The 15,100-nt window shown below is 38.7% G+C and overlaps 2 protein-coding genes across 3 annotated transcripts; one reads left to right on the top strand and one right to left on the bottom strand.

Annotated features, from left to right (window-relative positions):
• Positions 1–541: 541 nt before the first annotated feature.
• Positions 542–10,614, bottom strand: mettl13 (methyltransferase 13, eEF1A lysine and N-terminal methyltransferase). Of its 2 annotated transcripts, none has more exons than XM_043220248.1 (8): positions 10,591–10,614; positions 6,119–6,860; positions 3,779–3,978; positions 3,509–3,698; positions 3,257–3,430; positions 1,681–1,893; positions 1,006–1,137; positions 542–896 (listed from the first exon to the last, which is right to left on the bottom strand). In XM_043220248.1, the coding sequence occupies exons 1-8, from the start codon at positions 10,597–10,599 to the stop codon at positions 604–606; spliced, it is 1,953 nt and encodes a 650-aa protein (XP_043076183.1). In that variant the 5' UTR covers positions 10,600–10,614; the 3' UTR covers positions 542–603. The 2 variants fall into 2 exon arrangements, with proteins under 2 accessions (XP_043076183.1, XP_043076182.1); XM_043220247.1 differs by lacking the exon at positions 10,591–10,614 and adding an exon at positions 7,730–7,882.
• Positions 8,128–11,331, top strand: itpa (inosine triphosphatase (nucleoside triphosphate pyrophosphatase)). Its single transcript, XM_043220261.1, has 8 exons — positions 8,128–8,336; positions 9,096–9,153; positions 9,240–9,304; positions 9,380–9,453; positions 9,569–9,600; positions 9,754–9,866; positions 10,618–10,694; positions 11,048–11,331. Exons 1-8 carry the CDS (start codon positions 8,274–8,276, stop codon positions 11,175–11,177), a joined length of 612 nt encoding a protein of 203 aa, XP_043076196.1. The 5' UTR covers positions 8,128–8,273; the 3' UTR covers positions 11,178–11,331.
• The last annotated feature ends 3,769 nt before the right edge of the window (positions 11,332–15,100 follow it).

The raw sequence follows: 15,100 nt of genomic DNA, 5'->3' as shown, positions 1-15,100 counted from the left end.
ATTGAGTGTCTGATACCTAAAAGGTGACTGCATAATAAAAACTGATATTAATGTGAATTCATTTACGATTATTTTGTTTTATTTCTGTTTCAGGACCATAACCTTTACTCACTCTCATTGTTTGATAAAAGAGAAGTAAAACTTTAAAAAGTCCAGCAAGATGTAATGTAAATGGTGTATAATCATTACTGTTATGGAGTTGTTACGAAAATATAATTTTACAAGAAAATAATATTTCAGTCTTATCTGACCATGTGCACCAGTGATGAAGGATATTTACATTTAGATGCAGATTATCAAAGCTAAACACAGTTTCGGTTTCATATTTACACGACATATGTTTAACCATTTGACATAATATTTCTGTGTTCTTTCAAAGGGCAGGAAAAGAAGGCTTTCATTCATTTCAGATGGAATTTTCCCAAAATGCTCCACAATGTCTAAACAAACCGATAGTTGCTTTAAATATCAATCTATTTCTTTTTTTTATAGATGCAATATGGACCAGGTGGTATGCCATTTTGTCAAGACTACAGCCAAGTTTGGTGAAACCAAATGTTTATTATATTATTTTTGGTTTTCGCTCCAAACCTTTCTCAATCTTTAGACGACTTTTAGGTCACTCAGCATTGCAGCAATGTCTATTTGAGGCACACACGGTGGGGTCTGGGTGTTGGCACGCAGTGTCTTCTGTAGGTCTTTAGCTGTCTGCTGTAATGTTTGTGGAATGGTGTGAGGTTTGTGGCCCTCTCCTGAACCTCTGCAGCACAGCAGCACCTCATTGACTTCACCCTCGATCCCACGAGAGAACACACACGGGAACACGGCTCCAACACGCTCAAGAACCGACTTCCTGAGAGCCGAGTCACGACACACTAGGTTCAACATGAACAGTCCTGTGGGGGAAACGAAGGAAGAGTGCTCTTTGGTTGAGAGCAAAGGGAAAAAAGCCAAAATGTACAGTATGCAAAATATGAATGAAAAAGTATGGATCGCACAACTTGCCTCGAGGGGTTAATAAGCTGTAAACTTTCTTCAGAAGTGGTGTTTCTACAAAGGCAGGCGGAGGGCAGCTCATGCCCAGGGTGGTGTCTTTGCTATCAACGTCAAACATGACGACATCAAAAGCATTTCCACCTGCATAAATGCAGAAAAAAATTGTGCAGTAACTTATAAGTAGATAACTTAGTAAATATGTCTTTCCCACATAAAACAGATGACCAATAGATATCACAATTCTCCCACGCATTAAGTTCATGTAGATGCATGAAGAATTATATTGACATCTATATATTATATGTACACAGTCAAAGAAAAATGAGGTTGACATTTTTGACACAAAGTACTCAAAACTCTTTTTCATTTATTTAAAGAGCACCAGCAAACTCAAGATGACTTAAAATAGCCTAAAAATGAGACAAAAGTAACTTTAATATGAACAAAAAGACTTCCCTGATCGTTTTTTTATGTCCACAGAAAATTTAGATATGCGAGGGAGTCTAATTTTAAAATGTATTTTCAGACCTTGAAAGCCCATGTAATAATTGTCACAATTGAGAGAAAAACATTTTTAAGAAACTTTATCCTTATCCAGTAAATCACGAAAAACCTTTAATTATTGTTGTGGATAACAGCCGAGTTAAAAAGGTGTAGAATTACTAGATGTAGATGTTCTCTCACCCTCACTCTCCAGTGTTTTGATGTGCTCCAGTCCATCTCCCAGTGTAACTTTCAGCCTCTCGTTGGTCTGAAATCCAAACCAGGTCTGAGCCACTTCCAACACAGCTGGGTCCAGTTCAACAACCTCCACCCGTGCATGCGGCACAAAGTCATGCACAAACTGGGGTAAACCGCCGCCGCCCAGGCCCACCAATAACACGGACACTGGCTGATCTGTTGTAAAGCGTGACAAACCAATCAGAATAGATTTTTTTTGTTAATTGTGAAAATGACTGTTATAGCGGCCAATGTGATTCATGTGCTGTATTTCAGTCTTTCAATCTTTGTGTAAGGAACAGACCAAAATCCACCAGTTATCAATCACTGTATCAATGTACTATAGCAACCAAACATGCTGTGCTTTTAAGACATTTCTAGATACATGCTAGTAGAGCTGCACGACGGAATGACATTTTTTTTTGTTAAAACAAACATCACGATTTTGAACAGACAACTACAACAATGTAGCACCATTTATTAGAGGTTCCTACAAAATGTTTATTGCTGCAGTCTATTCTAGAATTATTTATAAAAACTGCATGTGAATGCATGATTCATAAAGGCTTAACATCAATGAATAAGGTCAGGACTGACAAATACATTTTTTAATAAGCCACTTGTTGCCATCTACTGGCGGAAAGATGTATTGATACAATCTTTATTTGGAGTTATGTTAAAGGTGATTTTATAGAATTTCTAGAACAGAAATAACCATATTGTGTGCTTTAACTGTTTGTGAAGCTGTTTCATGCCTGTACATAACTGTTTTAAAGGTTTCATTGACACCGCTGAATCATCATGTAGAAATAACATCACGGTGGTAACTGCAATCAACATCGCAATCTTAAAGATTGATTGTGTAGCTATACAGGCTGCATATAAGATTAGTGAAGGGCAAAACAGTGACTTTTTCTGTCCATTCCATAAACTAATCATACTTCGCAATATAACACATATACTACAAACTTTTATGAGGATGTTATTGATTTCTGATGCTTTTTGACAGCCCCTGGTCACTGTGAACTGATGTTATGTGACAGATACATAATTGTTTCAAAATTCTAACTTCTGTGTTATATGAAATGAAAAACAGCAAATTATATGAACATTATAAACCAACTTGACGTGAATGTTTTAAAATATTTTTAACGGTTTGTGGCACTAGCAGCTGTAAAATTGCAAACATAACTGTAAACATGATACATGTTGCTAAACGGTGTTTACGTGTGTGTGTGTGTGTGTGTGTGTGTGTGTGTGTGTATAGACACACAGTAGATATACACATATATTCTATAAACAAAAACTTTAATTTTGGGTGCAATTAATCATTTGAAATCTGCACTTCACCCTTCAATGAAAAAATATAATCCATTTTAAAATATATTTAAATAAAAATCATTTATTTTTACTTGGCATAGCAGTACACAGTATGTCTATTTCTTACTATAATATTTTAATCACACGCTTTAATTAAAAAGTTAAAACAATACCATCCTCTTTAAACTTTCGCTAGACTATTAAATGCTAGAACACTTACCTTTATTATTAACGGCATCCATTCCTAACATGGCTAAACCCGCCACCATAACTTCATGGTGTGTACAGCAGAGAAAACCTTTGTCCACGATGCGATCTTTAACACCCGTCAAAGCAGGGGCTTCAGTAACAGATGGTTTGGATTTTTTCTTGTTCTTCTTTTTGTGGGCAGAAGCTAGCAAAAGAGACCAAGCACTGAAATGAATCTCCAGTTTTATAAACATTACAGAATCCAAGCACGGCGGTACCTCACCTGTGACGGCAGACCGGAGCCTGCTCTCCGACTGGACCAGCTGGCAATTGTTCATGAAGATCAGCCTGCGGTAGAGGTGACCGTCCTCTCCTCTCACATCCTCCACAGAATACTGTCCAGTCAAAGCACTGACCCCTCGCCCGATCACTTCCCTCCATCCCAGATCTCCTCCTACAGACAGGAACGGCACCTACGCCAGAGGAACTTGTGAGCGAGGAACGCGGACACATGAAGAGCAAATGCAGAGCAATCGTCGTAGTTCCTACGCACCTGCTGATTGGCTGGCATCCCAGGAGGCGCGAGCTCCATCACAAGCGGAGAGAGCTCCAATTGGACAGCCTGCATGTCCTCATACTCCTGATCTCGATGCATTGCCACGATGACCAGGCGTCTGAATTTAGCGCTGGACGCTAATTGAGTCCGGCCTTCAGCGGAGCCATATAACCAATCAGACTCGCGGCCCTGAGGAACTAAAAATCAAAAAAGATCTTCATTTTAAAAAAAAATACTATTGTACAACCCCTGGCAAAAAGTATGGAATCACCAGTCTTGGCGAGCACTCATTCAGACATTTCAGTCTGTAGAACAAACTCAGATCACAAACATGAAACAATCATGAAGTCATTCCAAAGTGCAACTTCTTGGCATTCAGAAACACTAAAAGAAATGAAGAAAAAAACATTGTGATAGTCAACAAATGCTACTTTTATAGAGCAAGCACAGGAAAAAAATATGGAATCATTCAATTCTGAGGAAAAAATATGGAATCATTCAATTCTGAGGAGAAAATAAGGATTCATTCAGTTTCCTTTCCTTAATTGTGCACCTGTCTCAGATTAGATCTGCTCGTTAGTCTGTAGTTAAAAGCATTGCAGTTATCACACCTTGGAGGGCTGCTAGACCAAGTGGATTGGCAAGAGTCATGGCTCCAACAAGTGAGATGTCTCTTGAATCCAAAGAGAGGATTGTCAAACTTCTTGAAGAAGGTAACTCTTCACGCATGGTTGCCAAAGATGTGGGCTGTTCACAGTCAGCTGTATGTAAGATATGGACCAAGTACAAACAGCATGGGAAGGTTCTTAAAGCCAAGCGTACTGGTAGACCAAAGAAGACATCCAAGCGTCAAGACAGAAAATGAAGGCCATAAAACCAAAACCAAAAATGCACAACAAAACAAATGAACAATAAATGGGAGGAAGCTGGAGTCAATGTATGTGACCAAACTGTGAGAAATCGCCTAAAGAAAAAGCTAAAAGAAAACCATCATTGACACCTAAACAGAAAAGAACAAGACTGCAATGGGCTAAGGAGAAGCAATCATGGACTGTGGATGACTGGATGAAGGTTATCTTCAGTGATGAGTCACGAATCTGCATTGGACAAGGTGATGATGCTGGAACTTTTGATTGGTGCCGTTCCAGTGAGATTTACAAGGAAGATTGCCTAAAGAAAACATCCATTTCCACAGTCCTTGATGATATGGGGCTGCATGTCAGGCAAAGGCACTGGGGATAAATGCACAAGTTTACATTGACATTTTGGACAGTTTTCTTATCCCTTCAATAGAAAAGATGTTTGGGGATGATGAAATTATTTTCCAAGATGACAATGCATCGTGCCATATAGCAAAAACTGTGAAAGCATTCCTTGGAGAAAGACGCATCCAGTCAATGTCTTGGCCTGCAAATAGTCCAGATCTCAACCCAATTGAAAACCTGTGGTGGAAATTGAAAAAATGGTCCACATGCAAGGCTCCGACCTGCAAAGCTGATCTGGCAGCTGCAATCAAAGAGAGTTGGCACCAGATTGATGAAGAATACTGCTTGTCACTCATCAAGTCCATGCCTCAGAGACTGCAAGCTGTTATAAAAGCCAGAGGTGGTGCAACTAAATACTAGTGATATGATTTGACTGTTTTTTTGTTTGTCTGTTTTTCATGATTCCATATTTTTTCCTCAGAATTGAATGATTCCATATTTTTTCCTGTGCTTGCTCTATAAAAGTAGCATTTGTTGACTATCACAATGTTTTTTCTTAATTTCTTTTAGTGTTTCTGAATGCCAAGAAGTTGCACTTTGGAATGACTTCATGATTGTTTCATGTTTGTGATCTGAGTTGTGTTCTACAGAATGAAATGTCTGAATGAGTGCTCGTCCAAGACTGGTGATTCCATACTTTTTGCCAGGGGTTGTATATATACACACACATTGAGGCAAAAGTATATAAACAAACTAATAATATTATAACATTTCTTTATATCTGTTGTATTATATTTCTTTTTCTTTCCGCACAAAAAAGCAATCACAGAGCTTCATAAAATTACGTTTGTTAATACACAGTTTGTTTTGCTGCTTGATATTGAAAATTGCCGTGTCTTATGTTATTTTAATGCATCCACTTAGTGCAAACTGTTTTACCGTTTACTGTGCGTTGTTATTCTCCTCGTTATTCATGAACCAGAAGCCTCACACATAGGCTTACTGAATAAGTTACCATTAAAATCAGAAAATGAATGGTATTTTTACTTCTGAAATCCAATCACTGCATTCTGTAAATATGTAGATATACATGGTCTTTGACAGTGATCTGTCAGAAAGCCCAAATGCTCACCGATAAAGATGGCGAAGTGATTACTTCGCGGCAGCTTGGCTGAGGGCAGACTGTCCTGCACCGTCAGAGTGTACCGTGGCCGGCCGGTGGCTGCATGGCACAGAGTGAGGGACGGTGTGCTGCTAGCATCTGTTGCCCCTCTGAGCTTATGCAGCGTGAGATTGTAGGCCTGTCTCTCCTTGACGGCGGACAACAGCTCCGGCACCGATGCTAGTCTAGCGGGAGCCCCATCCTCCCCCTGACACAACTCGAGCACCGCAAACGGAGGCGCTTGGCGGAACTTAGTGCAGACCAGAACGAACACAGGGAGGGCGAAAGAAGCATCGGACTCTGCCGTCTGCTGTGCGCTAAGGCAGTGAATTCGTACAGCCCAGCCCCGGGCGAAATGCTCCACAGCCAGCTTTATGACGTGCTCCTGGGCTAAAGTTACGCAGACGTACCGGCCCCCCACAGCCAGGACTCGGCCGACTTCTGCCAGCATCCTGCCTGCAAGTTCACCGTCCTCTTCTGAAGCCATGGCATCGAGCGTGCCCTTGTCCAGAGCAGCCTGGAAGCTCCCGCTGTCAAAGCCTGTCTGGGTGGCATCCAGCTGCTGGAAGGTCAGGTCGGGACGACGCTCGGCGTTCCGCTGGTTCATGTGCGACACCACCGTCTCGCTGATGTCAATGTTGGTTAATTGATGGTAGCCAACATCATAGAGCTGTTCACTCAGCTCCGAGTTACCACAGCCCACCACCAACACCTGCAGCAGACAACAAGGGATTTAATTCTACAAGATGTTTATAATTTTTTATCAGGATTTTTTTTTATTGTGGTTTCTTTATTGGCAAAAAAATTGTTTAGTCATTATTTGCTGAAAATATCCCTGATCTCCTAGCTATTCTTAACATGCTTGTACAGGAATTATAGAATTATTCAAAGAATCATTCCGTAGAATCAGATTTTCAATTAATCAGTTGTTTTAGTTACGAAACTGTCTTAAAAACTAGTTTGAACCATTTTAATGAAATATATTTAGTAATAGATGGTACTTCTACAGTAGTTGTTAGTGCAAAAACATTACTATCAAACTATAACTTTTTACATTTTGTCTTACAAAGAGGTAAGAATATAACGCTTGATTGATAAAATACTAAATTATATTTAAAAAAATAATAAAAATTATATGTGTGTGTGTGTGTATATATATATGGTTTCTGAATTGGTGTTTGACAAAAATAAATATATACAGTGAAAAAAGCTGAAACTATGAAACACCATTACAATTTAAAGCAACAGGATTCTATTTTAAATATATTTTTAAATGTAACTTATTAATTTGATGCAAAGCTGAATCCTAAGCATCATTACTGAAGTCTTCAGTGCCAGAATCAGAACTTTATTGCCAGGTATGTTTACACACACACGAGGATTTTGTTTTAGTGACAGAAGCTCTACAATGCAACAGGATGACAAGACAAGACAGATAATTAAAAAAAAATAATTATATACAAATATACAAAATATAAAATGTACAAAATAGCAAAAATTCAATATATACTGTAGACATTCAAGTATATTTATAATTATTCTAATATGCTGATTAGGATGTTAAGAAACGGTATTAGTTACCTTGTCGCGAGGTTTAATGTATTTATGCAGCACACCGCAGAGGGAGTTGTAGTCTCCGTACCACTCGAAAGCTTTCTCTCCTCTTTTTCGGAAGAAGCGCTCCCAGTAGTCCGCAGAGCTGAACTCCTCAGCGGTGCGAGGCAGCAAGCTCATGCTTACGGGTCAGTCCTCCTATCCTATTATCTCAGTAATCTCAATTCTGATTCATCAGATAATTTAGAACCTTTTTCTCACGATAGTACTACTTTACTGAGTGTTTTAATGGGCAAATACCGGAGAAATTGTTTCTATTTTGCAGTCGTTGACACGAGACGACGCTCTCCCACATGTTTCGCACTTTCCACCCGGAGTGATTTTACAGAAGGACGGCGCTGGGCTTCCAGCTATTGGTCGGTGCGTGAGGAGGGCGTGTCTACAGTGTGGCGAAAGCGTTCTGATTGGTGCAAGTTTTAGACCGACGAATACGATTGGTGCACGGAGTGACAGCAGCGAGTGTTTTACAGTTCCGACACTGAGCGGTTGAATGTCTGAAACAGGCTGAAGCATGGCGGTGCCTACCGGTAGAGCTTTGGTCTTCGTTACCGGGAACGCGAAAAAACTGGAAGAGGTGAGAATGCGGAACGTTTACAAATACTGACTCAACCGCAAACCTTCTAATTCAAACGCAATGCAGAACGAACTACTAATAAGTGTCTTGGCTTGCATTGAATGAATAGTCTCTGCTCACACGCCTTGAAACACTCTAAGATTTGAGTCCTGTCCTCACTCTGAAACAAATGCCCAGTCGGTTAGTGGTTTATATCGTCTTAAAGCTCATTGTAGATACGGGTTCATTTAATGCACATGTTTGCGCTAATTGAAAATGGGCCTGAAATGGTTACCGTCTATGGAATGTCCCCACAATTCACAAAAACAAACGTGTGTGTGTGTGGTTCTTCAAAATCCAATTTCAGTGGGCGTGGCGATTTTTGCAATCCTATCAAAATTCGGGCTTGTCTAAATCGGCAATAAATCCATGAACTTGTCATTTTCTTTATTTCTTAACAACTTTTTTTGATTTTTATTCTTCTTCTTTTTTCTTCTTTCTTATAACAATAATATAAAACAAAAAGCAACTGTGCAAATATAGAACCCAATCCCACCCCTCGAATATGTATAAAAAAAAATTATGATTAAGATCATAGATTTTAGAAAAGATGACACAACATTAAAAGATGAATGCCATAATTATATAGATTTGCATTAGATCCATGTATATGAATGAACTTGTAATTTTCTGAAATGAATGTTTAAATTTAGTAGATAAAATGATCTTATTTTGCTTGTTGAATCTACCTGTCAATCTAATAATCTTATGGTCAAACAGGTAGTTCAGATCCTTGGTGACAAATTTCCCTATAAACTGATTTCTAAGAAGATTGACCGTAAGTACCTGGCTGTTCTTCTTCTGCTTTGTCGACTAACAATATCAGGCATGCCATCGCTGTATTTATAATGTCTTCTCTTGCAGTTCCTGAATATCAAGGGGAACCAGATGAGATTTCTATACAGAAGTGTCAAGAAGCTGCGAGACAGGTTTGTCGATTGCGTACCTTTTTTTACTGTTTTTGTTCGATGCCTCAAACATGATGTTATGTGTTTCGTGTGAAGGTGGACGGGCCGGTGCTAGTAGAGGACACCTGTCTGTGCTTCAGGGCACTAGGAGGACTACCAGGACCCTACATGTGAGTCTGGATCATTTCTGTATATACACAGAAGATGGGTGTATCTGATAATAACGCTGATGTGGTGTATGTTTCACAGTGCATTGAATTAATTTATGTTTTTCGCTCTTCACAGAAAATGGTTCTTGGATAAACTGAAGCCAGAGGGTAAGAAGCTTTAATAAAGAAATCGAGGTTACTTCTAAATACTATTAATACTGTCAACCGTTTAAGTCAGCATTTAATATTATTATTTTATGTTATTTAATTTGTAAAAGTCATATTTAGTGCAGTTACTGAGCTGTTTTTTAATGTTTGTAGGATTATATAAATTGCTAGCAGGTTTTGAGGATAAATCTGCCTGGGCTCTGTGTACGTTTGCTTTCTGTGCTGGAAAAGATGAGCCGGTTCAACTGTTCAGAGGAAAAACCGAGGTGAGCATTTTTATTCGCTCTTGTGGTGCAGTGATATAGTGGTTTTTACATTGAGCTTTTAGCGATTTCTTTATACAGGCATTGTTTCTCCTCTCTTTTCCCCATCAGTTTCTGTCTTGGCTATAATTCAATCAATAAATAAACTGTCCTTACATCATCATTAAATAAACTGAATCCAAATGTATGGTATATAAGCATCACCGCCACAATGTAAAATGTTTGAATGGTTTTTTTTAAATAAGTGTGCTATTTGTTTGATCAAAAATATAAAATAAACAGCATTATTGTGAAATATAGCTATTTAAAAAAAAAAAAACGTACATTTAACCTTTTTTCATTTGAATGTATTTGAATATATTTTTAACTTCAACAGTCTACATTATCCATATTTACTGCACAAAAACATTTATTATGATTATCGGTGTCACAAGGTTGTTGTTATCAGTTGTTATCAACCACAGCTGTGCTGCTTAATATTTCTGTTGAAACTAATGTGTGACACGTTTTTTTTTTCTTAATGATTTGAAAGTTCACAAAACTATTTAAATAGAAAGCCAAAAAACTTTGAAACACTTTAAATGCCTTTAATGTCTCTTTGTTTAAATGAATGTATCCTTGCGGAATAAAAGCACTCATTTCTTTAAAGAAAAAACAAACTTTTGATGTATTATAATATATATGTGTTACGCTGAACACTATATAGCGTGCAGCTTTTGATTCCTACCTCCAACATTTGAAATCCTTTTTTCAGGGCCGTATTGTTGAGCCCAGGGGCCCGAGGGATTTTGGCTGGGATCCTTGTTTTCAGCCTGATGGATATGAGAAAACGTGAGTGTTATTTTATGAGCTTTTCTTTTTCTTTTTGCGCTTGCGTTTCTCGTGCTCACCAGTAGATGACAGTATTGGACAAAGTAAATCCTCCAAAAAGACTGCTTTGATTTGATCCGAGTCTACAAATATTTACGAGACTTTTCCAAGCGTCCACGTGATCACATCAAAACAATACATGTTGTAAAATACTTTAGCAAAAAGTGTTATACTCATCCTCAGACAAAGAATCACTGACAAGGAATTGAAAGCATGGAGGACATTTCTGGCGACAATAGGTGTCAAATAAATGTGAAATTAGCACTTAAAGCTCTTTTTGTTTTGATAGTGATTTTGTTTTTCTCTGTGGGCAGTTATGCTGAGCTCCCTAAAGAAGTGAAGAACAGCATCTCCCATCGGTACCGTGCCCTGGCAGCCCTGTCGGAACACTTCTCCAAGCTTAACGACGCACCAGAGACCAAGCGCTCAAAACACCAAGACTGAGCACTGTTCTCTTTCCAAGAAGATTCAGCCAATCGGAGCTCAGCTTTGCTCGTCAGGCTTTGGCTCGAATCAAAGCACTAATGTGCAGAACATAAACTGTTACAAATGTGCTCCATCCTTACTGTCTTTTAAATAAATGCTTTGTTTATAAAAATCACAGTACATCTGCATCTTTCATTTTCACAGGTGTGTGTGTTTGAGTGTGAGTGTGTGTGTTTGAGTGTGTGCGCGTTTGAGTGTGTGTGTGTGCGCGTTTGAGTGTGTGTGTGCGTGCGCGTTTGAGTGTGTGTGTGCGTGCACGTGTTTGAGTGTCCGTGTGTGTGTGTGTATGTTTGAGTGCGTGTGTGTGTGTGAGAGAGAGAGCGCGCAAAGCAGGTCTGTGAATAGATACGTGGGGAATTCAGAGTCATAAATCTTCAGGATGTTCCTGTGACACCTCCTGTTTGTTCGTCTGCCCTTTGCACAGGGGGGATGTGACTCTGTATTACAGTTATATCATCTACTGTTTGTGTTTCTCATTATTAATGGCATGCAGGTAGTGTTTGCACTGCTGTTTCTTGCATTCTCATTCATTCGCTCGCTCACTTTCTCTTCCTTTCCCTCATGACAAAGAAGCCTTTATTGGTAACACGTGCATATGGATGCATCTGATTCAGAAAGCAGCCTCCCAATGCTCTCCAAGAAGGTTCCAGAACATATTTTAGTTCAGGGGAAAAGAAAAAGATCTAATAACCTTGCTATTGTTAATACTTGTGAGGGAGGTCTAATTAAATCACAGAAAATTATTAAAGGGGAAAAACTGCATTTTAGATCATTAAAAATACCAAACAGTTCATTTTTAAATTGTAAAAAGCAGTCCTGTTTTTTAATGCAGCTTTACGAAACTTCTTTAAAGCATTAAAGTGTCACTATTATGAGTTTTAAAAGGTTTTAGGAGTCCCAAACAACATTCATGACATTCGTGCAAGGTCACAAAGCACTTTTAGTTTCTTACAGCATGCATTTATTTTTACCTTATTTGTTCAACGACGCCCAAACGACTCGTTCAAGGATTTGTTTTTCCAAACCCCACCGGTGATTGGTCGACTTCATTTAATGCAGTGTTTGTGAGCTTTCAACGCTCCAGAAGCGGCAAAGAATGAATGTGTGTTTTCATTCAGACCAAGGAGAAAAGATCAATATGCTAATGTTTCACTTTGACGGCAACACTCGAGAGACAATAACCTTATATAACTGTAGCGTACACGTGATATTATTTGCATGATTTGCTTGTTACTGACAGCTATAACTCAGACCCACTCAAATACAAGCAGTGAACTGCTTTTGGTTTGCATAACCTCTGATTCAAGGTCTCTGACTTGATCCATTCGGTTTTTAAAGGGTGCAAAGTACCTAATGTTAAATTCATCAGAAATAAAAGTAAGCACTAAGCTACAAACCATTTATAGGGCTATAAAGCAAACATTTTAAAATTATTACCCTGGATCATAACTATACGTCTTTTAGGCTTGAATTTCAAACTAAAAAATAGTTTGAAAGAGGCCTTTCACAATGGATATGCAACCGGATTTAGTTGGGAGCGCTGTGGAGGGAAAGAATTTTTAAAAGCACCTGAGGTTTGAATTCCTGATGGTTGCACGGGATGATTGGGATGCAAACAACTATTGAGAGAACTGAGAGCGAATGGCTAGGGGAAATATCCGCGGTATTCAGGAGCCGTGGCAAACTGTGTCCAAACCACATCAAAACACGGGCCGCATCCCTGTCCCTGCTCCTGCTGGGCTTATGGGAGTCAGACCGTAAAGATCAAGGAGTGGCATCTGAGGAAAACAAAGAAAGACGGTGAGAAATAGGCACCTTATGACCCTCAATTATACACAACAACATTCCACAACTACTAATCGTGTGGAAATGCTTTTGTCTAACGCTTTTCGAGTTCACGGTGTGTAAACATGTTGTCGGATGTCTGTCTCGTGGGCAAAACAAGTGTCTAAGGCCAAAACAACATCCTGTATTCATTAATACATGTTACACAACCAAAACTATTAGCTGTCTGGAGAACTGCACAATTATACATATTTTTAAAAATAATTATTTGGTTGATGCACATTAACAGTTTTGCCAGTATAATATATAACAATCAATCAATCAATCATTTTTATTTATATAGCGCTTTTAACAACACAGGTTGCATCAAAGCACTGTACAGTATAATGTAGAAGAGTACAATGACAGGGATGTATAATGACGAGAGTGACCAATTTCTTATTAAATGCAGAGACGGTCTCTGTAATCAATTCGACGTTAAATCACTAGAAGTTAAGTGTCCCCAACAAAGCAAGCCAGAGGCGTATTTTAGGAGTAGTGTTCCCGGTTCCAGCAAATCTAAGTAATGCAGCCTAAAAACCTTTAACGGATTTGAATAAGAAAAAGTGTGTTGGTGTGTTATGTGTAGGCTAAGTTAAAAAGATGTGTCTTTAATCTAGATTTAAACTGGCAGAGTGTGTCTGCTTCCCGAACAGAGTTAGGGAGATTGTTCCAGAGTTTAGGTGCTAGATAGGAAAAGGATCTGCCGCCCGCAGTTGATTTTGATATTCTAGGTATTATCAAATGGCCAGAGTTTTGAGAACGTAGCGGACGTGCAGGACTATAATGTGATAAGAGCTCGCTCAAGTATTGAGGAGCTAAACCATTCAGGGCTTTATAGGTAATTAATAAGATTTTAAAATCTATCCAATGTTTGATAGGGAGCCAGTGCAGTGTTGACAGAACCGGGCTAATGTGATCATACTTCCTAGTTCTAGTAAGGACTCTAGCTGCTGTGTTTTGGACTAGCTGAAGTTTGTTTATTAAGCGTGCAGAACAACCACCCAATAAAGCATTACAATAATCTAACCTCGAGGTCATAAACGCATGAATTAATATTTCTGCATTAGAGGTTGAAAGCATAGGTCGTAATTTAGATATATTTTAAGATGGAAAAACGCAGTTTTACAGATGCTAGAAACATGATATTCGAAGGAAAGATTGCGGTCAAACAGCACACCTAGGTTCCTAACTGATGAAGAATTAACAGAGCAGCCATCAAGTGATAGGCTGTGTTCTAGATTATTATATGTGGGGTTTTAGGTCCAATTATTAGCACCTCTGTTTTTTCAGAATTTAGCATTAAGAAGTTACTCATCATCCAGCTTTTTATATCGACTATGCATTCTGTTAGATTCTCAATTTGGTGTGTAACACCAGGCTGCGCTGAAATATAGAGCTGAGTATCATCAGCATAGCAGTGAAAGCTAACACCATGACTCCTGATAATATCTCCCAGAGGAAACATGTACAGGTTGAAAAGTAACGGTCCTAGCACTGAGCCTTGACGAACTCCATATTTCACTTTTGATCGATATGATACCTCCTCATTTACTGCTACAAACTGATAGCGGTCAGATAGATATGATTTAAACCATGCTAAGGCGCTTCCTCTAATGCCATCATAGTTTTCTAGTCTATCCAAGAGAATGTTGTGATCGATAGTATCGAATGCTGCGCTAAGATCTAATAGCACTAATAACGAGATAAAACCACGATCAGATGATAGAAGCAGGTCATTAGTAACTCTAATGAGAGCAGTCTCAGTACTATGGTACGGTCTAAAACCTGATTGGAAATCCTCACAGACACCATTTTTTTCTAAAAAGGAATACAGTTGTGAGGATACTACCTTTTCTAGTATTTTTGACAGAAAAGGGAGATTAGAGATTGGTCTGTAATTTACTAAGTCTTTGGGATCAAGATGTGGTTTCTTAATGAGAGGCTTAACTACAGCCAGCTTGAATGTTTTGGGAACATATCCTAATGACAATGATGAATTAATAATGGTCAAAATAGGATCTATGACTTCTGGAAGCAGATCTTTTAATAGTTTA

This window comes from Puntigrus tetrazona, chromosome 20 (assembly GCF_018831695.1).
Source record: "Puntigrus tetrazona isolate hp1 chromosome 20, ASM1883169v1, whole genome shotgun sequence".
In the NCBI taxonomy this organism is placed as follows: Eukaryota; Metazoa; Chordata; class Actinopteri; order Cypriniformes; family Cyprinidae; genus Puntigrus; species Puntigrus tetrazona.
This window is presented reverse-complemented; position numbering and strand designations above follow the sequence as displayed.